Raw genomic sequence first — 26836 nt, 5'->3', positions numbered from 1 at the left:
GTTCTTCGGTAGGAACTAAGGCCCCCACTCAGTTCCTGGAGGAACGTAACTTCAGGCTGAGCATAAGATTCCCGGAACACCACCTTGTTTCTTCACCACCAGCCAATCACAGGAAAGTCACATACTCTGCAGCCCTCACCCCAAATTTTGCCCTTAAAAACTCTTCCTCCCAAACCATTGAAGAATTCGGGTTTTTTTGAGCACGGGCTGCCTGTTCTCCTTGGTTGGCCCTTGCAATAAACCTTTCTCTGCTCTAAACTCTGACATCTCAGTTTGTTTGGTCTCACCATTTCTCAGGCACACGAACTTGTCTTCGACAACAATAAGAAGTCTGAAAAAAAGTGTTGTTGAGGTACAAGTCCACTTTGACCTTCAATTAGCACCATTTCTGTGTGGCTGAAAGGTTTCACTCCCCAGAGCCATCTGTTAACAAGATGAGGACAAAGACTCCGTGACCTCCTTGATGATCTTCCCTGCTAATAGCAGAGCCTGGTACCTAGTAATTGCTCAACCTATATATGTTGAATCAATATCATGTATCCTATGAACCTTTCACAGTACTTGCTGAGTTGAATAATGCAGTACAAATCCAGGTTATTTCAATAAAAACCAAGTCTGACAACCCTAAGGCACAAGAGCCTTACTTTACACACTACTTTCCATAAACTTCCACATGCCTTGCTTTAAAACACTTGTCTTTTACTAAAAGTCCACACAAATACTTCCATCCAAACTTGCTCAGCTTTTCCAAGCAGGTAATTGCTTCTGCAGCACCAGGGTCACGTGTCTACGGTAGCGCCTACTGCTTGGGATTGATGTTACTCAGTTTATGTCTGTCTCATCTGCTGGGCTGTGAGTTCCTGGAACTTGGCTGTCTTATTCACTCTTTACCCAAACAAGTGGCTAGATGCATAAGGATAGTCATAATGAAAATGTTGGTTTGTGCACATAGTTGGAGCAATCCATGCCCAGGATGATTTGTGCTGTATCTGTAGGGTACATTAAAAAAAAAAATTCACATATTAAAAATCTTTGAATTCTCCAATAAGTTCATATCAACTCTGTGTATGAGTAAGATCAATATCTCGACTTGACTAAGGAAACTGACTCACAAGTTCAAACCCTGAATCCAAGGTTACACAGAGAAGAGGCTAAATGCGCAGGTTATCTTCAGCTCTGAACGGCGGGACGTGCGCTGGAGGCCTTTTGTACTCTTTGGGCCACCGTAGCCGGATCCTCGCTCCGTTCCCTCTATTTATGCGCCTGCGCGCTGCTGGAACGCCGTCCATTTCTCCAAGGGCGTCGTTGTAGAGGTGAGTCTTGGGCGTTTTGTGTTCCTCGTTCGGATTCCCGTACTTGCCGCCTCCCGCTGCCTGCTGTCGGTCTACCTTGGAGCTAAATCGTTACTCTGCATCTCTGGGGCGGAAAACCTCGGACCTCTCGCCCTCGTCGACCCCAGCAGGCCCGCGTTGCGGCCTTTTAGGGGAGGCGGGCCGGCGGCGCGGGTCCCACGGGGGCCGGGTTTGCTGAGGGGGCCTCGAGGGACCCCCGGGCTTTTGAGACAGCCGGCCCGGGCCCGGTGGCCGCTGCTTTTTTACCGCGTTTAGCGTGACCTTGGTTGCGTCTTTTGACCTGTTTGGTCCCAGTGTCTTTACCTACAAAAAGGGAAGGTGGTTTCTTCCTTATCCGTTCCCGAGGCTTGGAGCACCGTCGGCTCTTAGTGGGCGTCAGCTTTGTGGTAGCGTTTGTGATTGGAGTTGGGAAGCTGCAGGAGGGTCACCGGGCCTGTGGTAGGAGGGCAGGGGTGGGCTCCCGGCAGCCCCCTGCGCGCGCCCACGACCTTTCCGACCCTGCCCGGGCCGCGCTCGCCGAAGGTCGGGAGGCCGGCCCGCGCGCGGCGGCCTTCAGGCCCGGGTCACAAAGTGGGCCCTGCGGGACGTGCTGGGGTCCCGCCCGAGTGTTAGTTTTGATTGCGTGACCTTGAAATAGTCCGGTAACCTTCCTGCAGCTCGGTTTTCTCAATAAAATGGGAAAACAGCTGTCTCACAGGCTGAAATGAATTGGTAGTAAGCTTGTAGAGTAAATGCTAGGAATGTTTGCACTTGTGATTCCCCATCCAGAGCCGCTGCTAATCTTCCCTGTAGTTGGGTGGGGTTTTTGTCGTTCTTGTTCCCTGGTTACTACTGTTGGGCTGCGATCATCTTGCTTATTTAGGGTGGTCGTTCACCGTGTGAGAAGATGAAACCGCGAAGCCAGTAAAGACCTTAGGGGTTGGGAGAGGAGTCGGTCCACTGTCCTGCCTGTGCCTCTCTGAGTACTAAAATGCATTATGCAGAAGAGTTCTTTAGGTATTTTATGTTCTAAGAGTTGTCTCTTATTATTTTAGCTGTCAAGGAGAAAAACTACCATGGCTTCCAGTTCTTTGACAAAACCTCAGATGCGTGGCCTTCTGGGCAAGCGTCTGCGATTTCATATTGTTGGAGCATTCATTGTCTCCCTGGGAGTTGCAGCTTTCTATAAGGTATGTATGTTTTATTTTTACTTTGTGCTCATGGTCCAAAAATGTGTTTTAAATTTGAAAATGTATTTTATTTTCATAGAAACATATAGAGTCTTTTGTTTTTTAAAGATTTTTTTTGACGTGGGCCATTTTAAAATTCTTTATTCAGCGTGTTACAATACAGCTTCTGTTTTTTTTTTTTGTTTTGTTTTTTTTTTTTTTTTTTTTTACGGTACGCGGGCTTCTCACTCTTGTGGCCTCTCCCGTTGCGGAGCACAGTCTCTGGACGCGCAGGCTCATTGGCCATGGCTCACGGGCCCAGCCGCTCTGCGGCATGTGGGATCTTCCCAGACCGGGGCACGAACTTGTGTCCCCTGCATCGGCAGGCGGACTCCCAACCACTGCGCCACCAGGGAAGCCCCCGCTTCTGTTTTATGTTTTGGTTTTTTGGCCACGAGGCATGTGGGATCTTAGCTCCCCAACCAGGGATCGAACCCGCACCCCCTGCATTGGAAGGCGAAGTCTTAACCACTGGACCGCCAGGGAAGTCCCTAGAGTCTTTAAAAGAAATTCCCTCTTTAATGTGCTCCTTTCCTCTTACCCTTTCTTGACCCACCTCAGTGTGATAGGAAAGTACCTTATTCCCCAGGTAGCTTGTCCTCCATCTTTAAATGAAGCTGTCTTGGTTTGCTAGGGCTGCCATATCAAAATACCACAAACTGGGTGGTTTCCACAATAGAGATTTTTTTTTTTTTCAAGGCTGAAAATCCAAGATCAAGATAGCTGTGGGGGACTTCCCCAGCAGTCCAGTGGTTGAGACTCCGTGCTTCCACTGCAGGAGGCACTGGTTCGATCCCTGGTTGGGGAAATAAGATCCTGCATGCCCTGCGCCGCGGCCAAAAAAAAAGTTGGCTGTGGGGTTGATTTCTGAGGCCTCTTTCCTTGGCTTTGTATTCCTGTCTTCTCCCTCTCATCACATGGTCCTCTGTGTGTTAGCATTGTTCCTGTCTGAATTTTATTCTCTTCTAAGGATGCTAGTCATGTTGGGTTAGGACCCACACTAAAGACTTCATTTTAACTTAATTACCTCTTTAAGGGCCTTAATAATACGATTCAAGATAAGTAGGATTCAAGGTGAACAAAAACTTGGTGATTTATGTTTTTAGATACTGTTTCTAATAATTAAAAAAAAAAGTCCTAAATGTGATATGTTACCTTTTAGTTTGCTGTGGCTGAACCAAGAAAGAAGGCATATGCAGATTTCTACAGAAATTATGATTCTATGAAAGATTTTGAGGAGATGAGGAAGGCTGGTGTCTTTCAGAGTGCAAAGTGATTTTGGAATATAAAGGTAATATGGTTATTTGAAATTACTGTTTAAAATCTTTTTTAACTGTGGCAATATATATAAAATATACAGTCTTTATTTTTAAGTGTACAGTTCAGTATTGTCAAGTACATTTATATTGTTGTACAGCCAGTCTTCAGAACTCTTTTCATCTAAGTAGTCAATTTTATCTATATACCACATTTTGTTTAATCATGTTAATGGATACTTGGATTGCTTTTGGCTACTGTGAATAATGCTACTGCTTTGTGTGCAGATATCTCTGATACCCTGCTTTAATACTTTTTTGAGTATATACTCAGAAGTGGAGTTGCTAAATCATATGGTAGTTCTGTTTTTAATTTTTTAAGGAACCGCCATACTATTTTACATAGTGGCTGCACCATTTTTCACTTCACCAACTTCTGTTCACAAGGGTCCCAATTACTCCACATCCTTGTGAACACTTGTTTTCTGGTTTTTTGATAGACATCCAAATGGGTGTGAGGTGTTGTTTTATTTTGGTCTTCGTTTGCTTTTCCCTAATGGTTAACGATGTTGAGCATCTTTTCCCATGCTTTTTGGCCATTTGTGTATGTTCTCTGGAGAAATGTCTATTCAAGTCCTTTGCCCACTTTTAATTGGATTGTTTTTGTTGAGTTGTGGGAGTTATTTAAAACTCATTATCAGATATGATTTAGATATTTTCTCCCATTCTATGGATTGCCTTTTCAGTCTGTTGTGTCCTTTGATGCACAGACATTTGAAATTTTGATGGAGTCTAATTTATGTAGTTTTTCTTTTGTTGCCTGTGCTTTTGGTGTCATGTTTAAGAAATCATTGACAAATCCAGTGTTGTAAAGTATTATATTTTCTGCGAAAGTTTTATAGTTTTATTAGCTCTTACCTTTAGGTCTTTGATCCATTCTGTTAATTTTTGGATATGATGTTAAGGGAACATGAACACAGGATGTCTTTCCATTTGTTTCTTTAATTTCAGCAGTGTTTTGTATCTTTCAGTATACAAGTCTTTTGCCTCCTTGGTGAAGTGTATTCCTAAGAATTGTATTTTTTTTTTAATGCTAATGTAATTGGGATTGTTTCCTTAATTTGCTTTTCTGATTATTCATTGTTAGTATCTAGAAACACAGCTGATTTCGTGCGTTGATTTTGTATCCTGCAGCTTTGCCAAATTTATTCTAACAGTTTTTTGTGTGTGTGTGTGAAATCTTTTTGGGATTTCTGCATATAAGATCAGGTCATCTGCAGAGATAGTTTTACTTCTTCCTTTCCAATTTGGATGTCTTTTATTTCTTTTTCTTCCCTAATTGCTCTGACTAGGACTTCCAGTACTATGTTGAAGAGAAGGGGTAAGAATGGGCATCCTTGTTGGGTTTTTTTTCTGACCTTGGAGAAGCTTTTTTTTTTTTTTTTTTTTGCATTACGCAGGCCAGGCTCAGCGGCCATTGCTCACGGGCCTAGCTGCTCCGCGGCATGTGGGATCTTCCTGGACCGGGGCACGAACCCGTGTCCCCTGCATCGTCAGGCAGACTCTCAACCACTGCGCCACCAGGGAAGCCCTGGAGAAGCTTTTCACTATTGAGTATATTAGCTGTGGGTTTCTCATGTATCACCTTTATTGAGGTAGTTTCTTTCTGTTCTTTATTTGAATTTTTTTTAATCATGAAAAGAAATTTTCAGATGCGTTTTCTGAATTAGTTGAGATCATGTGGCTCTGTGGTATATTTTCATATGTTGAATCATCGTTGGTCACGGTGTGTAATCCTTTTAATGAGCTGCTGAATTGTTTGCTAGTATTTTATGAAGGATTTTTGCATCTGTATTTGGGATATTACTCTCTAGTTTCTTGTGTTATATTTGTCTGACTTTGATATCAGGGTAATGTTGGTCTTATAGAATGTTTTATATTCCTAAATGAGTTAGTGAGTCAGATGTGGCCACAAGAGACATGTGAGAGGATCAGGAAAACATGGTGGGGGGCAGTCTCTCCATCATACAGAAATGTTTAAGATGTCTTAATATAAATATATAGAAAACAAAAAATACATAGAGTGAATTTGGAAATGTTCCCCACCCCCCACTCCCCTTCAGTTTTTTGGAAGAGCTTGAGGAGGATTGGTGTTAACTCTTTAGGTGTTTGGTAGAATTTTCCTGTGAAGCCATCTGATCCTGGGCTTTTCTTTGTTGGGAGGTTATTGATTGCTGATTTAATCTCCTTACTTAGTTATAAGTCTGTTAATCTGTTTCTTGTAGGTTGTGTGTTTATAGGAATTATTCCATTTCATGTGGGTGACCTAATTTGGTGACATAATGTCCCTTCTTTAATTTGTTTTTAGTTGAGTCTTCTTTTTTCTTAGTCTGACTAAAGGTTTGTTATATTGGTTATCTTTGCAGATAACCAGCTCTTTTGATTTTGTTGATGTATCTCTAGTGTTTTTCTGTTCCCTGTTTTGTTTAATCTTTATTTCCTGCTAGCTTTCGTTTAGCTTGCTTTTATTTTTCTGCCTTTTTTTTGCGGTATGCGGGCCTCTCACTGTTGCGGCCTCTCCCCTTGCGGAGCACAGGCTCCAGGCGCGCAGGCTCAGCGGCCACAGCTCACGGGCCTAGCCGCTCCGTGGCATGTGGGATCTTCCTGGACCAGGGCACGAACCTGTGTCCCCTGCATCGGCAGGCGGACTCTCAACCACAGCGCCACCAGGGAAGCCCCTTTTTCTACCTTTTTAAGGTGTAAACTTAGCTTGTTGACTTGATTTTCTTTTTAAATTTCTTTATTCTTTATTTTTTGTCTGCATTGGGTCTTTTTTGCTGCGCGTGGGCTTTCTCTATTTGTGGCGAGTGGGGGCTACTCTTTGTTGCGGTGCGCGGGCTTCTCATTGCGGTGGCTTCTCGTTGCAGAGCACGGGCTCTAAGTGCGTGGGCTTCAGTAGTTGCAGCACGTGGGCTCAGTAGTTGTGGCATGTGGATCCTAGAGCACATGGGCTCAGTAGCTGTGGCTCACAGGCTCTAGAGCATGGGCTCAGTAGTTGTGGTGCATGGGCTTAGTTGCTCCACAGCATGTGGGATCTTCCTGGACCAGGGGTCAAACCTGTGTCCCCTGCATTGGCAGGTAGATTCTTAACCACTGCACCACCAGGGAGGTCCTAAATTTCTTTTCTGATATCCACTTTGACCCACTGGTTGTTGGAGGGTATGTTTAATTTCAACATATTTGTGGATTTTTCTGTTTTCCTTCTGGTATAAATTTCTAGTTTCATCTTTCGTGACCAGAAAAGATACTTTATGTGACTTCAGTATTTTAAAATCTGTTGTCTGGTTTTATGGCCTAACATGGAAATTAATCCATATGCACTTGAGAAAAAAAATGTGTATTCTCATGTTAGGTAGAATGTTCTGTATTTGTCTCTTATATCTGATTGGTCTGTAGTGTTCAAGTCCACTTATTTTCTTAATGATCTTCTGTCTGGTTCTTATAGCCATTATTGCAAGTATTTTAAGTCACCCACTATTACTGTAGATCTGTCTATTTCTCCCTTCAATTCTGTTAGCATTTGCTTCATATTTGCTTCATATATTTCAAAGCTCTGATGTTTGGTGCATATATATTGATATTTATAATCTGTCTTCTTGGTGAATCATTATATAATGTCCTTTGTCTTTGTAACATTTTTTGACTTAAAGTCTGTTTTGTCTGCTAATGGTATAGCCACTCGTGCTCTCTTGATTGCTGTTTGTATGGAATCATTTTCCATCCTTAGCTTTTAAACTATGTGTGTCCTTGGATCTAAAGTGAATCTCCTGTAGACAGCTCATAGTTGGACCTTGTTTTGTATCCATTCCTCAGATCTATGACTTTTGGGGAGTTTAAACCAACCTATTGTTATAATCTATTTTGAAGTGGTAACAACTTATTTCAATCACATACAAAAATTCTCTTTTACAACTCTGCTCCCCTACTTTGTTACTAATGCCACAAATTGTATTTTTAGATATTGTGTACCCATTAACATAGATTTCTTTTTTTTAGAGCTTTTGTCTCTAAATCCTACAAAATTAAAAGTGGGGATATGAAACAGTTACAACACTGGCTTTTATATTTATTCATATATTTGCCTTCGCCAGTGAACTTTATATTTCCACATGGCTTTTGAGTTACTGCCTAGTGTAATTTATTTATTATTTATTATTTATTTTTGGCTGTGTTGGGTCTTTGTTGCTGCACATGTGCTTTCTCTAGTGGCGGTGAGGGGGGGCTACTCTTCATGTTGCGGTGCTCGGGCTTCTCATTGCAGTGGCTTCTCTTGTTGCGGAGCATGAGCTGTAGGTGCACGGGATTCAGTAGTTGTGGCTTGCGGGCTCTAGAGCGCAGGCTCAGTAGTTGTGGTGCACGGGCTTAGTTGGTCCGCAGCATGTGGGATTTTCCCGGACCAGGGATCCAACTCGTGTCCCCTGCATTGGCAGGCGGATTCTTAACCACTGCGCCACCAGGGAAGTCCCTGTCTAGTGTAATTTTGTTGCAACTTGAAGAACTGTCATTGCAGATCTAGTAGTAATGAACTCCTTATCTTTTAGGTTTTTTTAAAATCTAGGAATGTCTTAATTTTCTTCCTGATTTTTGAAGGACATTTTTGCTGGTTATAGTATTCTTGGTTGGTAATTTGTGTGTGTGTGTGTGGGGGGGGGGCACTTTGTATTTACCATCTGAAATCCTTGTGACCTGCAAGGTTTCTCCTGAGAAATCCACTGATAATCTTACAGAGGCTCCCTCGTAGGCAATGAATCATTTTTTTCTTGGTGCTTCCAAGATCCATTGTCTTTGGTTTTTGACAGTTGGATTATACTGTGTCTTGGTGTTGGGTCTCTTTGGGTTCATCTGACTTCCAGTAACATCTTGTATTTATATATCCATTTCTTTCCTCAAATTTGGGAAGGTTTTGGCCATTATTTCTTCAAATAAACTCTCTGCCCCTTCTCGCACTTCCAGAGTACATAGGTTGGTCTTTTTGGTGGTGTCTCATAAGTCAGTTAAACTCTGTCACCATTCTCATCAGTGCTCTGAGATAAAGATAGAAGCAGTCCCTTGGGAAGCCCTCAAATAAGCTAGAACATTGCATGCAGGGTCTTCTCTTTTCCTTCTGCCCTGAAGGAGGAGTCAGGAATTGGTCACTTTCCTCCTGACCACACTCCTGCATTGAGAAGGGGGTGGGGCAAGGGTGAGAAAAAAGTGCATGACATTTCCTGCCATTTTGAGTGCAGCTTTTTCATATTAGGTGTTTGCTTGGTTGTTGCAGCTTAATTGATTTCTGCAGTTCTCACAAAGACACTTTGGTCCATGTGTCTTTGCTTTTTCTCTCAGGGAGTAGGGGTATGGAGCTTCGTTATTGTACCATCTTGCTGACATGAAGTTAATTTTATGTTCAGAATCATTTTGCATGTTGTGCTATTACTGCTAGATTTGCATCAGGAAAATCACATTTTTAGAAGTGCTTTAAAAAACAAGTTTTGGACACCTTTTATAGTTTGTTATTTGGATGTCCGTAGGTGACTTGGTGGCTTTCCAGAGATTCTGGTTTGGGTGGTTAAGGTCCACTGCCTTATGGATAGTGTGATTACGGTTCTGTGTCTAGAAGAGGACTGGCTTGTGTGCTGATGAAAGGTCATCTGTTAAATTGACTTGAAAGCATGTGTCCAGTACCTGATGAAACTGTTTGTACTATGGAGTCTTGTAATTCATGTATTTAACTTCATTCAAGCTCAACAAAATAGTAAGGTAGAACAATTCAAGTAGAGTTAAAGATCCTGTCTACCACCCCAGTGTGAGTTTGCTGTGACAAGGGGAATGTGAATGTGCTATTTTTTTTTTCAGGCAGACTGTTCCTGAAGGAGCATTCCAACTGCCATATGTATGTATGTGTGAGAGTGTGTGTGTGTGATCTTTCCCAAGATCTGGGGTGTGGGGGAGACCTGCTGTACTGGACTCAGATCAGTTTTCTAAAAGATTTAAGGATAATTTTGACTATGAATAACTTTTGCTTAATATAAGATTCAATTCTATTACATTCCATTTCTATAGTTTATATTAAGGAGGTATCTGAGTCAGATAGATACATGCCACAGTTTAATATATATAATACATAATAGTAGAAAAACAACTTTATTCCCAGTGGTTGGAAAATTGATAAGGAATTTATGACATTCATATCATGGACTATTATGTCCCTTAGAGTTGGTAATCACAAAGTAACAGAAATTAGTAGAATAGAAAACTAAGAATGTATTTTGTAAAGGGTGATCTATGTTAAAGAGTGCACAGAAAAAAAGGCTGAAGGTAAAAAGATCAAGAAAATATTAGTGGTTGTGTGTGGAATCTTAACATTGCTGTTTTCTTGTACCTTTGAGATTTTCAAAACTTCCACAGTGGGTATGCATTTCATAATCAGATGTTAACAGGCTGATTTTTTAAAATATTTTTTTTTACCTTTTACTTACAAGAAGTTGATTGTTTAAAAAACAACAAGAAAAAGGAACAGATTTGGAGATAGGAATAGAAATGTTTAGGACAGATGGGCTACTGGTTTTTAAGAACAGTACAGGTATGAGAAGGGAACAGAGTGGGGTGGACTTGAAGAAAAAAAGCAGAATTTGGTAAATAAAAGCAAAAACCCCAAAGTAAGGTGTGAATGTCCCAAATGGAAAAGAGGCTGGTCAGGGAGGTTAGGGAGCATGGGGGAGAATGGACCTGGAGCCCAGGCAGCCTGAACAGGGCTGCTGCTGGGCTAAGGGTGAGTGATCAAAGTGTGGCTTCCACTGGTAGCAGTAGACCTCAGGGGTTCTCCAGGGTGGTGAGCTATTAAGAGAACGATTGTCATTAACTTGGCCACTCTGTTTTTCTCCACAGAATTTCTTTGGGTTGAGTTCCATGGAAGTGTGTCACTTACCTGTGTTCCTGCACTATGAACTACTAATATCTGGGCTAAGGAATAGTTTCTCATGATAAATAAAAGATTAACAAATACTGTGGACACTAAATTTTTGTGCAGTTACTCTTGCTGATACTTACAGTTCAGGGTACTTGCATTAGAATTGGTCAGGGATTTTTAACTTTATGAATCTTACGACGATAACCTGATTTCAATATTTTTTAAAATTTTCATTGTTTTAGGACATTTTTGATTCCTCACATTTTGTCCATTTCACTGAGGTAACTGCCTGGGCCATGGGTTTAAGGGGTCTGCATGAGCCTACATGACTACTATACTGTGGGCTCTTAAAAGGAACAGAGACTTGCCTTTCCAATAAAACGTCTTTGGACTTCATTGTCACTGAATTGCCCTACTGGATCCAACCACTGGACAGATGTAATAGTAGGTAATTAAAATTTAAGGTTTTTTACTCAGTATTACTTTATTGAAGACCTAACTGTACAATATGGAATATACATCTAGTCTAGAAAAAGTTGTGTTATTTAATTGGAATTGCAATTGAGTAATGTCTGCTAATTTAAAGTGTGGTAATAACATTTTCTCAGGGAGGTCTTAGGACCTTTCTCCCCTTTAATAATTGTGGTTTTGTTGTGATCAAAGTGATACTACAGAGAGCTTTAAGAATTAAGTGTATTTTAGCCACAGCTAATTTAATCACCAGTTCTTTTATTATGTTAACAAAAATTTTCTTTTTAACTCATGCAAAATTCCTGAGTTCCAATGATGTAAACTGTAATAAACCCAAGTATCAGTGAAAAGCTGCATTTTAAGAACCCACATTTATGTGTTATCAGTAATTCAAGGATTCCTTTTATTTTAAACAATATCATATAACAATTCTTAAAGTAGTATGCAAAATTACCATACGACTTAATACATATTTACAATCTTAAAAATAGTTACTCGAAGTTGACAAAACTTTCCTAAATGAGTATGATTACAGCAAATGATGGAACCATGTTTTCCATATTCAGCCTGAATTTCCATTAACAGCAAACAAGTATGCAGTGACTCCTTATGCCCAATAACATGTGAGGCTTATTAAGTTTAAAGAAAGTTAAAAGTGGGCATTGAAACTGAATTTTCTTAGCATCTCCCAATTGTAGGTATCAGGTTGTAGGCCCAAGTTTGGATGTAATGAGTAAAAATGTGTTTTAATTGGAGTATCAAATTTTTACTGAATATTAAAGGTGGTACCTGGTGACCCAGGATCTTAAGCCAAATCCATCTTTAAATACAAAAGAGTGTCAGTTACTGGGGATATCTTTATGCTTGATCAAGCCAAGTCAGCAAAATAAACTATTATTCAGGTTAATGTTTGGGTTCTTGAGTCTGTCAGTCAGTGCATCAGGGTGAGTCCTTCCACAAGAATATCCAGTAGTGGGAGTTCCCCAGTAGTGTTTTGCTTAAGAAACTCACCTGAGCACCTGGGGTCTGTTTTTATCAGTAGACAAAAGATTCTCTAAGCTTGCCTAGTAGAACAAACTAGAAAAACATTTTTTCCAAAAATGTACCTGGACAGTCATCAGAATGTTTTGTAAATTTCCATAAAGGTTTAGGAATGTATTCACTTAAAGAAACAGCATCACATTTAAGTAACAAATTTATTAACAAGTTAAACAGTAAGCTCCTAAGCATTTAATTTCATACAAAGAATCTGAACCTCTGCAGATGAGGGTATTAGGCAGTTGTCTCAGCCTAAAAACAGATGCAACTGGGGATGAAGTTTTAATCTGTTGTTTCCGAGGCCTGACCATGTTTTGTGTTAGAGTTAACAGAGCCTAATTATAGTCGAAATTTTAGCAAACAGCAAAAAGGATTTTCTGCACGTGATAAGATTAATAATAGGATTCTGTTCATTGTCCCCAAATGGGAAAAGAATAGGTTTTTTAATCAATCAGTGACTCAATTTTGAAGTATCTTAGTTTTGGGAAAAAGGAAGAACCTGAATTAGTTTTGGAAGAGGCTAGGAAATTACTATAACAACTATAGAACAGTGGGTTTTGTCCACATTAGATGTTGTTAGAGCTCATTAGGTTTCTTTTTCAGAAATAAATTGCACAAGCAGGAATCAACACCTCAGAGGGGACTCAAGGGAACCCTTTCCTCAGGGCTTTATTTTTCACCATGGTAAATTTACTGATGAAGACTTGGCCAAAGTGTGGCTCAACCATATAATGGTATGTTTTCACAGTGGAAGGGAGAGGTTCCACAGTCACCACAGGGCATAGTGTCTGCATGGAAGAGCAGCTGGGGGCCAGGTGACAAGATGTCTTTGTGATATAGTCCACAAGTCTGTTATACTGTTGCTCTGATAGTCTCTCTCGAACTCCATCCACCTGGGTTCCAAAAAAAGATTTTTTTAGTTGCCAAACACTCATAAGGAGACTTCCATAACAAAATCATTCCTTCTCTTGCCTTGAGACATTGGATGTTGTGCCTTTTAGGTTATCTAATAAAGCCACCGAATAAGCATTTGGTGTTGTGTAAAACTCCCACGTTTGTTTGAAGTTGACGATTTCAGAATATTTTACTCATTAACTCTCAAAACATCTGTCACTGGCTCTTTACTAGCCTAGTCCAGGAACAAAGGAGAAAAGTCTTTCCTCTGCTTGAATCTAATCAACGTTGAACTCTGAGATAAAAGCTCTGTTTGCTTGTCTCCGCAAACCTCTCCAGACAGAACCTCTTTACCTCTTTCAAACCCAGTGGCTTTGGACAGAGCATTAGAAAAACAAATACCTTTTGAACTGTAACATTTTCTGCTTTTATAAATACTAGGATTTAAAGCCAGAGAAAATAAACTGGGCAGAGGAAGGGGAAATTTTTATGGAAAAGAGGGAGGATGCAAAGTACATTTATGGTTCATAAAAGTCTGGCTCATCTTCAGTGGAACTCAAATAGGAGAACTGAGATATACTACCTAAGTTCTTAAGAGAGATTCTCTGAGAAGGTACCCATCAAAGGCAAGTGGAGCTATAAATTCCTCCCATCCTGAAATGCTGTAGCTATCTACTGTGTAAATCGAGTGGAGTGGGAAGTCTCCAGTATAAGCCACTGACCTGTGGGGATCAGGTAGCCACTGACCTTTCAGTGGTCTTTACCTACCAAATGTTGGGAAGACCACTCTGGGAGAATTATAAACATTTTAATGAGGGCTTTTTAGGTTTTGAAATAGTAGTAAAGAATTTATATATTTCTGTGTAGGGCACAGAGACGATGCAGCCAAGGGTGTCTTAAAAGCTGCAGAAAGCCAGTGGGATGGTAAAGAGAGAGGTCTGCCTGCCAGAGAAATAAGGAATAAGTAGGGCATCCATTAGAGTTCAGTCTCATATTTTTAAGCTTGGGAAAGAAAGGCCCCCAAAGATTCACTGACAGATGAAAGCTGTGCACCACCAGGCAAAAGCCAGAGCTCTGATGATATCATTTGATGGGGTCAGGATTCAGCTGGAAAGCTCTGAATACACAAGAGTCTTAATTGCTCCTCCTGAACAGCAGCACAGGAAAACCCGTGTTGTGAAAGGAACATGGCCAAGGAATAAATTGACCTTCTGACTCATTGTGAGCCTCTCATAAGGGATTTCAATAATGTGCCAGGCATATTAAGCAATTATTACCCTAAAAATGGCTGCATTTAACTAAGAAAAGCAAATGCTGGTTTTTAAAAAAATTCTGCCATATTTGAATATACCGAATGATGTCATCTACAAATTAATTCCTTCCAAAATTCAAAGGAGCTGTGTTTCCTAGCATCTAGAGCAAAAATCCCAGAAAAGCCATTTCATGTAAAGATTTTAAAATACTATTCTTTAGTTTTCACTGGAAGATAATGGGTAGGCTTCCCAGCCCAGCTTAATATCTGTGGATTAGGTTAGGTATGGCCACTGAGGAAAATGCACTGTCAGGCAGCACTGCTGAGTGACTCCCCTACTCCCATTTTGAAAATACACTGGATTATATATAGCACTATTAAGGAAGGGTCTACTATCTCTCTCAAAAAAAAAAAAGACCATTTTGTTCTGCAGCTTGGCTCTCCATTGGGGTGAGGGAGGAGGTTAGGGTTTGGACACAGGATTAATTGGGCAGTTACTTTTTGTTAATAAGGAGTTGGGGTTTAGAGGTAAAGGAAACAGACAGTGAGAAAGTGCAATTTGGAGGCTGAAAGCATGCTTGGTATCTACCAGTTTGCCCAGGTCTGCCCAGTGCCAGGTGCTGCTGTGTAAGCTCAGTAGCTAACCTGCAGTATTCCTGCTCTGTCATCTCTTCCTGCCTGTTTCAGCCACCCCTTCACCCCGACCCTGTTATCACCGAACACCAATGGAAAACGAGTGGTGAGCATGGCGTCCGGAGTGTTAGTGCTTCTGCCTCTAACTCACTGATCCCATGGTCTCAATTAGCCATGGCAACTTCTGGGGGTGGGGAGGGGTGACTCCACCTGTCATCTCGGTAACCCCTGGAGAAACTGAGGTCTGTTCCCCTCCAGCTGTAATTCCCCACAGTACCCCCTCCTCAAGCAGAAAAGCCAAAGAGAAGGATCACAGTTGAAGACAGTTTAACAGCTAAAGATGATTCTCTAGTCTCAATAGTTTAAGATCTGAAATATTTCCCAAGCAACTAAGGAATAACAATGGTCACAGATATTCCTCAGGGCTTTGGGAGCTTCTCGTTAAGAACCAAGGACTTGAAGATAATGATACTATCCCCTGCCAAGGCCTGTAGCCAGATCACTGCTGCTTTATTGTCATCTGGATCAGAAGATTTTGGCAGATCTAATAAAGTCAGGCTGGACATCTGACCTCTGTTTATTCCCAGAAAGTCATCAACTCGAACCAGCAATGTAGTCTTAGTGCCAAGCCCCAGCTTAAAGCCTGACTGATTACGATCCAAGAAACTAGAGAAATCTCAGAGTTGTTGTGGTTGGCTACCTTCCATCTTCTCAAATAATTTTACGCAAACAGTGGTGTGAGGGAGACACAGGCTCCCATACCAGGAGGAAAATAATGAAAGAAGGAATCAGGCAGGACCTGCTGGAGGCAGGTTTACTGTCCTTTTCCTGGGGCTACTCAGACCCTAAGTTAGGCAGGCTACACCTTGCCTCTGATCCATCCCCATCAAGCTGTGTGGGGAAAAAAAAGATGTCTGTGTCTGAGGTCAACTCTCAGGGCCCCATGGATCAGGCAGTCAGCAGGGAGGGCAGAGGCAGAGCAGTTTTGCAGTGGGTGCACCTGCTCACCCCGGGCTGCACTGCTGCTCACCTCTGACCCCTGACACCCAGAATGCCCCACCTGAACATCCATTCTACATCAACTTATGTGGAGCCAGCACCCAGCACATCTCAGGAGCTGTGTGGCCAGGGAGCTGCCCCAAGAGCCTGAGCAGCATCCCCAGGAGGCACCTTGTGGTACTTAGGGGATGGGAAAGCGTCCTATTGGAAAGGGAACACAGAGCCACACAATATAGAGCAGGGGATGGGAGGGAGTTGACAAAATTTTGACCCTGAACTCTGAGGAGTTGGGAATGAGGGAGGGGAGTGAGTCAGGCCTCCTGGTTTGTGAGCTTGCAAAGGTCAGGCCTACTGCTTGTGCCTTGTTTCCCTCATGACACCCCTCACTTTTATGGTGGTCCTCTCCTGTCCCTGCTAAAGTGACCTGCTGCAGTCACTCCCAGGCCACGTGCAGACTTGGGCCTGCTCTGTGCTCAGACCAAGAGGCCTCCTTCATGGAGTATTTGCATAGAATTGCTGCCTTGGTCCTGGCCCTTCTTCAGACCTGCTTGTTTTGGAGCTCCAGTACCCCAGCTCCATGACAGCCAACCTTCAATTCCTATGGTGGCTTAGCCCCAGCTCCGAGTCCATCAGCCTCCTTGCTGCCCACACCCCGTCCCCTGGCAGCCCTCCTGGTCTCCAGCATCCACTCCAGACGCTGCTGGCTCATAAATGCCTGGTACCTGCGGTCACCCTGTGTCTCAACTTTGCCGGCAGCTAACCCTGGTCACCCTGTTTTCCGAAATGTACCTCTACGTCACAGGCCACTCTTGGCTGCTTAAGCTGCACGATGAGCAGGTTGCTTTGCTTGCTGTCCTGCGCACAGTCGATCTCCGTGACAGGGAAGGCCTGCTGCTGGGTGTCCTCGCTGACGCTCACCACGAAGAGCACTTCTGACGTCAGCAGCAAGCACCCTTCGTGCTCCTGGCCCGAGCCCCTCACCAGAACCACATCCAGGGCCATGTGGACTTCTGGTCTGCCCAGAGACTGAAGCATTTTCCTGTTTCAAAGGAGAAAAATGAGGCCAAAGCCAGCTTAGAAAAGATGGTCACTTATCAGGGCTCACTGTTTGTACCAAGGCAAAGGCCCTCACCAATCTGATTATTTATTTCAGTTTAAAATGTAATTGTCACTTTAATTATGATTCTGGTCAACAGAACGCAGCTCCTCCTGGAGACAAAGATATCCCTTGGCTTTGGCAATTCCTTTTCTTCCCATTAGAAATGTCACCCCTAATTAGAATACTGGCTCCATAGAGAATCTCAGGCCCTCTTGCAGGCCCGGGCACCTCTGCCAGTACGCATCCTTCCCTGAGTGGGACGTGTGTGTGGGGCAGGGGCGTCCTGCTGCCAGCCCAGATCTGTGGATGGCAGCCTTTCCCCGAAAACAGCTGCTCCTCTTGGGCTCCCCTGGAAGTGTGTCCCGTTAGCTTGAGAGCAAGCCAGGCCCTGTTAATAACATACAGTGTACGTGTATAGTTGAACAAGTGTCTAGATAATTTTACCAGACGTATTTGACGTGGCTGTTTGGAGCTTGGTCAGCATGCAGATCACTTGGCTGATACCGCTGTTTGGGAAGCTGAGAAAGTCCAGCTCCGTGTAAAATACCTGTGGTAAGAGAAGTAAGGGAGTTTTACTAGCTGTTTTCTGGAAAACAGTTTCATGCTACAGTGATATCATCTGCTTAAAGCCACCCATAAAATGCTACAGATCCAAAATGATGTCACATCTTTGGAATCAAGTATATAGATAATCATTAAACATTGCAATGCTCTTAACCCTGGTGATCTTATATTAGCTGCAAACTGAAATATGAATGAGCTACAGTCCAAGCATAGACTGGCAATTAGAGGATGCATAATGCTCCTGGGAGTAATCAGTCTGGAGCAATAGCTTACACATCATTTACAATTTATGTGACACAAAGTCAAGATTGTTAGTTGACTTCCTTGCTGAATATTACAATACTTCTGTATCTGGGCTGTGGCTGGTGAAATAGAAAACAACACACAGAGATGCACACAAAGGCACATGGTTTGCCTAGATACAGTATTTAAGTGACTTAATCCAGCTGTTAAACATGAATCCATATACATTTATGAGTGCTCTTGGGGCCTCTGGTTTATTACATGCTCTCCCTGGTGCCAGCACCGAACGAGGGTACCCAGCAGCAGCCATGCAGTCCTCCAAAGAGACTCTTCAGAACCAGAGATGGTACAGCATGTGTGCTTTCTGAGGGCTTGTAAATGTTTATAAACGAGGCACAGTCATTAGACTAAGAGTTAGTGGTTTGTAAAACCTTCAGTGCAGTAATAAAAGTTTTACAGGAATGATGGAAACCAGCAAGGCCCACGTGAAGCTCTGTTCTGAGGTGCTCTTCCATAAGGGAGAGTTCCTCAGCCTTGGGAAACACAGTGAGGGACAATGGCATTTTCAAGACCAGAGAAATTTATGAAGTATAAGTTGACTTTACCTCACTGCAGTCTGTAGCAAAAAGGAATACTGTTTTTATTAACGTGTTAAGTATTTGATAAGGGAGCATTTAACTTTGTCCAGTTATAATTTGCAGTAGTTCTTTTTGTCAGTTTCCCTGTGAGTGAAAATGTCATTCACAGAAGGAGTGAGAGACCGAACTTGAGGGGGAGGAGGTGAGGGGAAGAGCGAGAGGAACACATGTTCCTGTCTGTGTGGTCTCTTAAAGGAGCCTCTCCGGATGGTTGCCTGAGTGTGGGCACTCGTCTCCCACTCTCTTCCTTTCAGACACGGGTTTTATGCCCTAATCTGGGCTGTCTCTTGTCAGACCTAGTGAGGCGCAGGAGGCCGCAGTCAAATGCACCCTGCAGACTTTATGGCCAGATGCAGATACAGATGCAAAGCTCCTGCCCGTAGTTTGTGGTTCCAGCCAGCCAGCCACTTCATGACCAAAATGATGATACCGATTTTAGGTAAAAAGGTTAACAATTCCAGGGTCCCTGGCGGTCCAGTGGTTAGGACTCTGCACTTTCACTGCCAAGGGCTGTGTGTTCAATCCCTGGTCGGGGAACTAAGATTCTGCAAGATGCGAGGTCCGGCCAAAAAAAAGAAAAAGGTAACAATTCCAGTTGCCTAGTTCTGTAAAGTCACTTTAATGTGCTCTGCCAAGAATGCAGAAAATTAGCACAGGAGGAGGCACTTCCTCTCCCACGCATCCACTGCTCCTGCGCGCACGTGTGTGCGTGGAGAGGCCTGGCACCAGCCTAAAGCAGTAGTTCCATGAGTCCAAGTTCTCCGCACCTGTCTGCTCAGGGAAGGGTTTTCAGTGGCAGATCATGCACCTTTGTTGACACTGGCCAGGAGACTGGGCCTGGCTGCAAGAGCAGCACAGTTGCTGGTGAGAAAGCCATGCCTGACGCCAGGCTGCATGGGCAAATGTGCACGCACCCACCGATGCACGCATGCTCCTCTCTCTCTCATTCTCCAAATACAGACGCATTGTCTTTTAAAGATATCTTCCTGCTTTATAACTTATTTTTTTCTTTCAAATTGCTCACCAGAAAAAGTAAGTCTACTTTCTGCTTCAGTATATTGTATTTATTGCCCTCAACCTCTAACTGGTTACTTTTCATTAAAGTCGATTTTATTAAATGACTGTAAAAAGATTCTGTGACCTATATAGACTGAAATTATTAATTGACTTCCTGGCTTTATAATCGTAATTTATTAGTCATAGTCCAATTCAACTCTTTGTGTAAATAAGCATAAAGAAGTAAGAAAAAGGACTGTTTATTTATAGATTTATCTATCTTATTTTTCACTCCTCTGTCATGTGAGGGGCTAGATTATCTTAGGGAAACCTTGGTATAATAACGCAAATTTATCGGTGATGTCTGAGTTGGCCGGTTCTCCAGGACTCACCATAGCCAGTCTGTGACACGAGCTCAGCAGCCCCTCCAATAGGCTTCGTGAACACCCCCATGATTCCTTTCCCCACGCCAGAGATAACGCCCTTGGCCTTGTGTCCTGCTGAACCATGAGCCTCCGATGTTTTCTGGAAGTTCTGCATTGGCTGATCAACTATACCAGCAATTGCACCTGAAAAACAACAAAAGCCCCGGGTAAGGACTGATGCATAAAATCCTGAGGAAGTGAAAACCTTCAATCTGGAACACAGTTTTGTTTGGATTGAAAATGAAACCCCACCCTCATTATAAAGCTCTTTACTATGCATTTGTTTACCATTTATCTAAGTACATTGAGGATGTGTTAGACATTTATTATCTTCATCAAAACACAATGTTCAGACTGGGTTTGGCCCAACATAGTCAGGACCTGTGAAGTTCAGTTTTGAATTTAATAAACATGCCAGACTATTCCCAAGTGACACCCACACATCTTTCTCCAGGAATCAGGCAACACAGTTTAGGGACAGGAGCTAACAATTCCTTAGGAGGAGAGTGAGCCTAATACAGTTTCACTGAATCAGGAGGATGAAAAAACTGAAAAGGGCCAGCCCCTTTCCTTGTTCTCTCTTTTAGTAAGAATAAGGGCAATTATTTAATAGTAATGTAATGTTAATATGTTAATAATTATATAATAATAAGAGTAATTGATATAGTTACTATTGCTACTATAGCAAATCCGTTTTGAGTACTTACTATGTGCTAAGAGCTTACTTGTAGGAGATCATTAATTGTCACAATACTAGGGAATCAGGCATGGCTTTTATCCTCAGTTCCTAGACAAGGCCACCGAGGCACAGGGAGGTTAAGGAGTTTTTCCCAAGGTCACACAGCTGCCCTGTGCTTGAGCCAGGATTGGAGTCCAGGGAGTCAGAGTCACAGCCTCGCTCTTAACCACCAAGCTATTCACTGATCCTGTTTATAAAACAAGCTCTTTCCTTTGCCAGTCTTGGAAAAATTTCCTTTTCTCTCACTTCAGCTGAGGTTTGGCCACTTACTGTTCACTTGAGAACAGCTACAAACCCTGCGCTCATGGCTCTTTGCTCTAGCGGCTTTCCCACAGGGCAGCCAGGCCATGCTCAGAGCTGGAGGGCGAATCCCTCAGCCTCTGTGGGTCCCCTCCTTGCTCCTCTTACCTTGAGGGACCAGGGATGAGTTCGACTAAAGGCCCCAACAGTCCAGATTTTTTGCCATGTCAGAGTGAAGGGTTCCCTAACCCAGTAAGAGGAAGAAATTTCATTACAATTCTTGACAGAATTCTCTGTTTTCAGCTCAGACCTGCTAGGATTAATGAAAATGCACAGTCCCCTGGTAGAAATTTTAATACATGTCAAATCCCATTATTCCAAATGCCACTAATTCAAAGTCTCCTGGGTAAAGGGAGATTTCCAGTTCTCAGTTAATGACCTGCTAATTTCAAGTAATATTCCATTGAACGAAATCCAGTAAAATGAAAGGCCAGTTCCTTTGGGTCAGTTGTAAAGGCAATGTTCTTCATGGATTCCACTCCTCTAAATTTTGACAGAGCCATTTAAGTTCATGTACTGACAGATTAAGAATGACCTGAGGCGACAGGTCTGTTTCCCAGCCTAGACCACCGCTTCCCAAACCTCTTAAAGAAATGATGAGGGAAGTGGAAGAAGCTGCTCACAGCTGGCCTGGGCCACCTTGGCTATCAGGGGCCAAGGGATGGCAGTCTCAGCACCCCCTCAAGACACCCAGTCTTGGTGCTTGGGCTGGGAGCTCGCCTCGTGTTTTCAGTCTGAGGAATCTGATGTTCTGCTCTCTGTCTATGAGGTCAGAAGTCAGGGTAGCTGGGAAGTATTAATGGAACCGGCTGCACTGGGAGAGGCAAGAACCCTGGGGTCTTCTCTTCAAATCATTTCATAGCAGACAGTTCAAAGTGAATAGCATCATATCAAAGGACACAGACTTTGCAATTTCACTTTCTGATTTCTGTGAAAGATCTCCATGCTTAAGAGTAGAAAAGGTGGGGTAAATAATTACAAATTCACCAATAAAGTTATTGCCTGTATTTCTGGTAGAAATGTCTTCTCTGAAGGGCAGATTGCCGTTAACAGTATTAAAATAGAGTTGGGGGGCAGGTGAAAATCTCCCATTTTCCTTTAATGTGTCAGGCCTGACCAGCACAAGGGGCATAGAGCCGTGATAATCCACACAAGGCTCTGACTTGGGTCTGCCTAAGTGCAAACCTGTATCACAGTGAAACTCCCCTTTGATCTTCCACTTTCTCTAGCCACCAGCCACGGTGAAGGCTCTGATAGATAAACGTTGATAAATTCTTCAGGCAGCCCCCAAAGTGGAAAGCCCGAACCCTGTGACAAGGCGTTAGATGCTAAGAGGTAGAGAAGGAGCTGCGGGAGCGCATGCCCTGGGCCAGTATCAGGCCCCGGGCGGGAGGCTGGCCTGTCACACACACTGACACCTCCCTGGGCCCCAGGTGCGTGAGAGACCGGCAGCCCGGCCCGCGTCTGCAGCTGAGCCTGAGAGGCCGCTCTCCCAGGGCTTCAGAGGGGGTCTCAGGCAGTGTAATTCCGCTAAATCCCACAACTGGTAAATTATTTACTGCCATACACTCCAACTCTGCTCTGAGGCTTTAGTTAGCAGCGACTGATTCCCAAACTTGTCCGCTGGCACCACGCCCACGGGGAGGGCAGCCACATGGAGCCGGCTGTGATGTGATGAAGTGAGGCAGGGAGGGAAGGGGTGCTTCCCTGGACCCCCCCTCGTGTGCTGGGCGGGGCAGAAGCCGGATGTGCTTCCTTTCCTCTTTTTTGTTGGTCACGCTGCGTGGCATGCGGGATCTTAGTTCTCTGACCAGGGATTGAACCCGTGCCCCCTGCAGGGGAAGCATGGAGTCCTAACCACTGGACCACCAGGGAAGTCCCAGACGTACTTCCTTTCCTACCCTTTGCTGGAAGAGAAGGGCTTGCTCTCTGAAGCAAGGGGACTAAGAGACCCTCCCTCACCTCTTCTGTGACTTGCTCCCTAGCCTTGGGCAAAACTCACCGGGTCGCTATCTATGAATGTTCTGCCTGTGTGGCTATTTTGGTGCTGCCTAATCACATGTTGTAATTTTATTCTGAACATTTTTTTTTTTTCATCGCAATAGCAGAGGCACAGGCCTGGGCTGGGACACTGCTCCACAGCTCACGTTCCAGGGACAAACGAACCCCACAGAATGTATTAGGAACCCTGGCTTGAGGCTTGCTTGTTTTGACCACGACAGATGACCAAACTGAGAAGGAAGCACATCTGTTGTTCCCAAATTCCCTTCTAACTGCCAAGCAAGGTGCTGATGGCTGAGGGCAGCATCAGACGGGCTGTGTGTAAGCACCTTCTCGGTGCCCAGCTCATCACTCATTCACTTGGGAAACCGTCCCGACTCACCTGGCGGAGGCCTACGTGGTCGGGATTCTGAATGGCGTCCCGAGAGCGGCTGTCAAGACAGTTGTGGCTGCTGGGAAATCCAGCAGCGCTTCATAAGTCGGGCCAGAGAAGCGAGTTCTGACATCCTGCCTTAGGTATTCCCCAGGGAGAAGTCCCATCTGGGAGGGGACATGCCATCTAGCTGTGACATGGAGCTCACATCCTCTCTCAGCAGGCTCCAGGGGTAGTAGAAAGTGGGGGCATCTAGGGAACGGATCTGGTAAATGTGGGCAAGCCTGATGCCAACTCTGCAGGCTAAACAGAGGTTTTCCAAAAGCCACTCTTTCTGAAAACGGTTGTGGATTTCCTGCAGGAGCCTCGGTGGCATCTCTCTGCAGCCCAACACTTCCTCGCTGCTCTGGGGCGATGGGGCTGGGCAGGACAGCTGAAGACGTCCTTTGATTTTTCAAGTGCCTCATAACACTCCACCGTGTCCTCATGAGGGCCGAGCCGAGTCACGAAGGCCCATCAAACCCATAAACATTTGGGGGAAATGTATTTTTCCTACCCTGGAACTTTCAATTGTTCAGTCTCCCCACATCTTGATTGTTTCCAGGCTTGGAGCCCTCCAGGGTGGGTGACATGTGGGAAGACCCAGGTTCTTGTCCTGCCTGGAGGTTTGACCTGGGCAAGTCACTTAACCTCATTCATTCCTAGGTCTGAAGATCAAATAAGATGACCCATGTGAAAGTACTTTGACAACCCAGAAGTGTTATTTAAATGTATTTTTTACTGACCAGGTCATTTATGTTTATGTCTCATAAAGGAAGAAACTGAGGAAGTAGCATTTTGATTTCACCAAGCATGGCTTTTAAACTATTGTATGATAATAGCTCTAACTTCGGGCATTTACTGGCATTTGGCAGTTTTATACACCATTTCTGGGGATGGATTAAACGGCGACAAATCTATACTTTCCCAGGTGAGGGGACTTGGTTGGTCCTATTCTCCCCTTTCTTCCTGCCACATATCAAGGACCAGACGTTTTGAGACGACCCAGTGATTATGTGGGATACAGAGAGTTCTTGAACCCTTCCAGGAAAGGAAGCTGGTTGGCCCAACCTTAGTCTGAGAAGCACAGAAACGGACACACTGCTCTACATGTGCTGCTGTGAGTGGAGCTCTTAGGGGCCCACAGACTCCACGAGCCTACTGTAGTTTCCACAGACAGGCTAAGTGGTTCCCTCGCATGGATGAGTGTGTACAAAACATGATGGCTATAGCAAAGGTCAGAGGTTTATGATTTTCTACCCTGGTTAACAACAGAGCCATGCTTGAAAGGGTGACAACCCAAAGGCAGAAACATGGCTCCCCACGTAACTGATTTCTACCATCAGGCACAGTTTTATACAGTGGAAAATGGGTAGTGGATGTGGGCTTCTCTGGGTGGGGAGAGAACAGGTTAGTCAGGATGGGAACAGCCACGTGCCAGCCGGCTCAGGTCTCCTCTGCTGAGTGCCTCCATCCAAGAAGAGCTTGGACAGCGAGAAGGAGACTCTCCTGCCCAGAGCAGAGGGCACGTAAAGCCACGATTCTTAGCAGAAAGAGGTCCCACAGTTCCCAAATGATGGCTTGAGGCCTCCAAGATAACCTCATTGACACTTCCTGTGGTTACAGCAACTGAACCCACTGGACTAAAACTAAAGCAGAAATGCTCCTGCCACTGCTCAGATGTCTCTCTTTGCTGGGACACTGTCTGAAACCAGGCAACTCTTATAGTTCCTTTACTACCATAATATAATGAAGGTGCTGTTTACCAAACATGGACCCTATGCCTGGCGCACAACCGACCAGCATTACTTCCAATAACGGCAGAGTAATTTTCAGCCCCAATTTACAAAAGAGAAGCTCTGAGGTCACAGAGAAAGGACCTGGACACCCGAGCCTGGGGTCCGCTGGCTCCTGAGGACCGTGGCCACCCCCCCACCCCCCCGCCCTTCCCCAGAGCTGCTCCACCCCGGGTCCCCGCTCCCACACATTATCACAGGACCGTGTCCCACACCACTGCAGGTTAGGACTTAAAGACTTTCTAGTAACTTAACCTGAAGTTGTAACATCTTACGACTTCCTCTCGGGGCCTCAGCTGGCCGCGCTGTGAGTGGTGGTGGTGGTGGTGGTGGTGGTGGTGGTGGTGGTGGTGGGGGTTATGTACAAAACTGCAGCCTGGAGAGAGGACAAATCCTTTCAAGCTCATCTTTTCTGACCTTTGCTCTCCCTGCTTTGGGCCACTTTGATCTCTGCAAGATGCACACTCCTTCAGATGCTCGGCAGGCAGGCTGCCAAACAATACAGTTTTAAATTCCTTTGCAAACAAATAAACAAAAGATACCCTTGAAAATCCTGCTCTGTAAAATTTCAGCTCTGAAGCTTCCTTTTCATAGATTTTCCAAAGCAACTTATTTTTCAAACATTTGTAATATTTGGAAATACCCCTAGCAATCTTCATCTCTAGCTATACCATCTGGCTGCTTGACAAACGGCAATTACTTGGAGTCAGGCAGATCTGGCATTCTTAAAAAAATAAAAGGGAAAAGTGGGCTCCTCACTGAAGTTTACATGACATTTGCACATTGCTCAAGTGCTTCCCAAACAAAAGCAGGCGTTTGCAGTATCTGTGGCAGAGAGGCAGCAAGCCCTTCAGGAGGTTTGCCCGTTGCTCCCTTCAGCAAGCATGCAGCTGTGGGCTGCCTTCCTTGTGTTGACACCCCGCGCGCGGGGCCCTACGGAGTGAATGATGTCTTACAGAAGCCGCGAGGACGCAGAGAGGCATCTCCCACCAGAGGCGAGGGAAGGTGGGAACGCGACCGGTGGGGAGCGGGGAGCGGCCAGGTCCCAGGATGGCCCTGCGCAGCCGCACAAGGGCTCTGGAGAGGGTGCCTGTTCCAGAACCCTGCTGGCCAGGATAGGAACCAGAATGCGTGCCTTGGCCTCTCTGAGCCTCAGCATCTCTGCAGAAAGATGGACAGTCCACAACCAGCCCGTGGAAAGTCCTGGGCCCCAGTCCCTGGCGACCCCTTACCGAGCAGGCTGATGCCCAGCCGGGACAGGCCCTGCCGGAGCCCCTCGCCGAGGCTCTCCGGGAGCTGCCGCCGCCACTCCTCCTGCCGGTTGTAGTGCTCCTCATCCAGTGAGAGCCGGTCCATGTTCCGGGCCAGGCTCGTGGCCAGGTTGGTGATGGAGGTGAGGGTACCTGAGGGCACAAGAGCACGTGGGTTGGTCTCCTGGTCGCATAGCTGGTGGCCCCTAGGGGAGTGGTCCCTGGAGCACTGTGGGGGATGGGAGAGGGAGGTGGAAGCACATCCGCCTTCTGGACTCGCCCATGGAGAGTGATGGTGGCTTCCCCTCGGTCAGTTTGAAG

At 44.5% G+C, this 26836-nt stretch overlaps 2 protein-coding genes across 11 annotated transcripts in view; one reads left to right on the top strand and one right to left on the bottom strand.

The window, feature by feature from the left end:
* Positions 1–1160: 1160 nt before the first annotated feature.
* Positions 1161–11605, top strand: LOC117203493 (cytochrome c oxidase subunit 6C). Of its 3 annotated transcripts, XR_004486271.2 has the most exons (5): positions 1161–1313; positions 2387–2521; positions 3723–3851; positions 9712–9748; positions 10744–10874. XR_004486271.2 is itself a non-coding variant. In XM_033438224.2 (4 exons), exons 2-3 carry the CDS (start codon positions 2408–2410, stop codon positions 3834–3836), a joined length of 228 nt encoding a protein of 75 aa, XP_033294115.1. In that variant the 5' UTR covers positions 1161–1313; positions 2387–2407; the 3' UTR covers positions 3837–3851; positions 11008–11605. The 3 variants fall into 3 exon arrangements, 2 of the variants coding, with proteins under 2 accessions (XP_033294115.1, XP_033294113.1); XM_033438224.2 differs by lacking the exons at positions 9712–9748; positions 10744–10874 and adding an exon at positions 11008–11605; XM_033438222.2 differs by lacking the exon at positions 9712–9748 and having other exon boundaries at positions 1162–1313.
* Positions 11606–12413: 808 nt separating this feature from the next.
* Positions 12414–26836, bottom strand: part of VPS13B (vacuolar protein sorting 13 homolog B) — an 802268-nt gene continuing 787845 nt past the window's right edge. For 7 of the 8 annotated variants that reach the window (XM_049700204.1, XM_033438214.2, XM_049700207.1 and 4 more), the window contains 5 exons: positions 26498–26668; positions 19985–20161; positions 17596–17698; positions 16842–17091; positions 12414–13167 (listed from right to left, as the gene is read on the bottom strand). In XM_049700204.1, the coding sequence (XP_049556161.1) occupies positions 12919–13167; positions 16842–17091; positions 17596–17698; positions 19985–20161; positions 26498–26668 (950 nt within the window). In that variant the 3' untranslated portion in view covers positions 12414–12918. Of the gene's footprint in view, positions 13168–15235; positions 16254–16841; positions 17092–17595; positions 17699–19984; positions 20162–26497; positions 26669–26836 lie in introns of those variants that run through there. The other variant, XM_049700209.1, reaches the window with a different exon arrangement.

The sequence above is a fragment of the Orcinus orca genome, chromosome 17 (genome assembly GCF_937001465.1).
Source record: "Orcinus orca chromosome 17, mOrcOrc1.1, whole genome shotgun sequence".
Lineage (NCBI taxonomy): Eukaryota > Metazoa > Chordata > Mammalia > Artiodactyla > Delphinidae > Orcinus > Orcinus orca.
This window is presented reverse-complemented; position numbering and strand designations above follow the sequence as displayed.

Excerpts from the sequence above, each read along its gene's own strand:
- LOC117203493 (XM_033438224.2), top strand. The coding sequence starts at position 2,408 with ATGGCTTCCAGTTCTTTGACAAAACCTCAGATGCGTGGCCTTCTGGGC. Across the intron at positions 2,522-3,722 it reads GAGTTGCAGCTTTCTATAAG|TTTGCTGTGGCTGAACCAAG; the intron begins GTATGTATGTTT and ends GTTACCTTTTAG.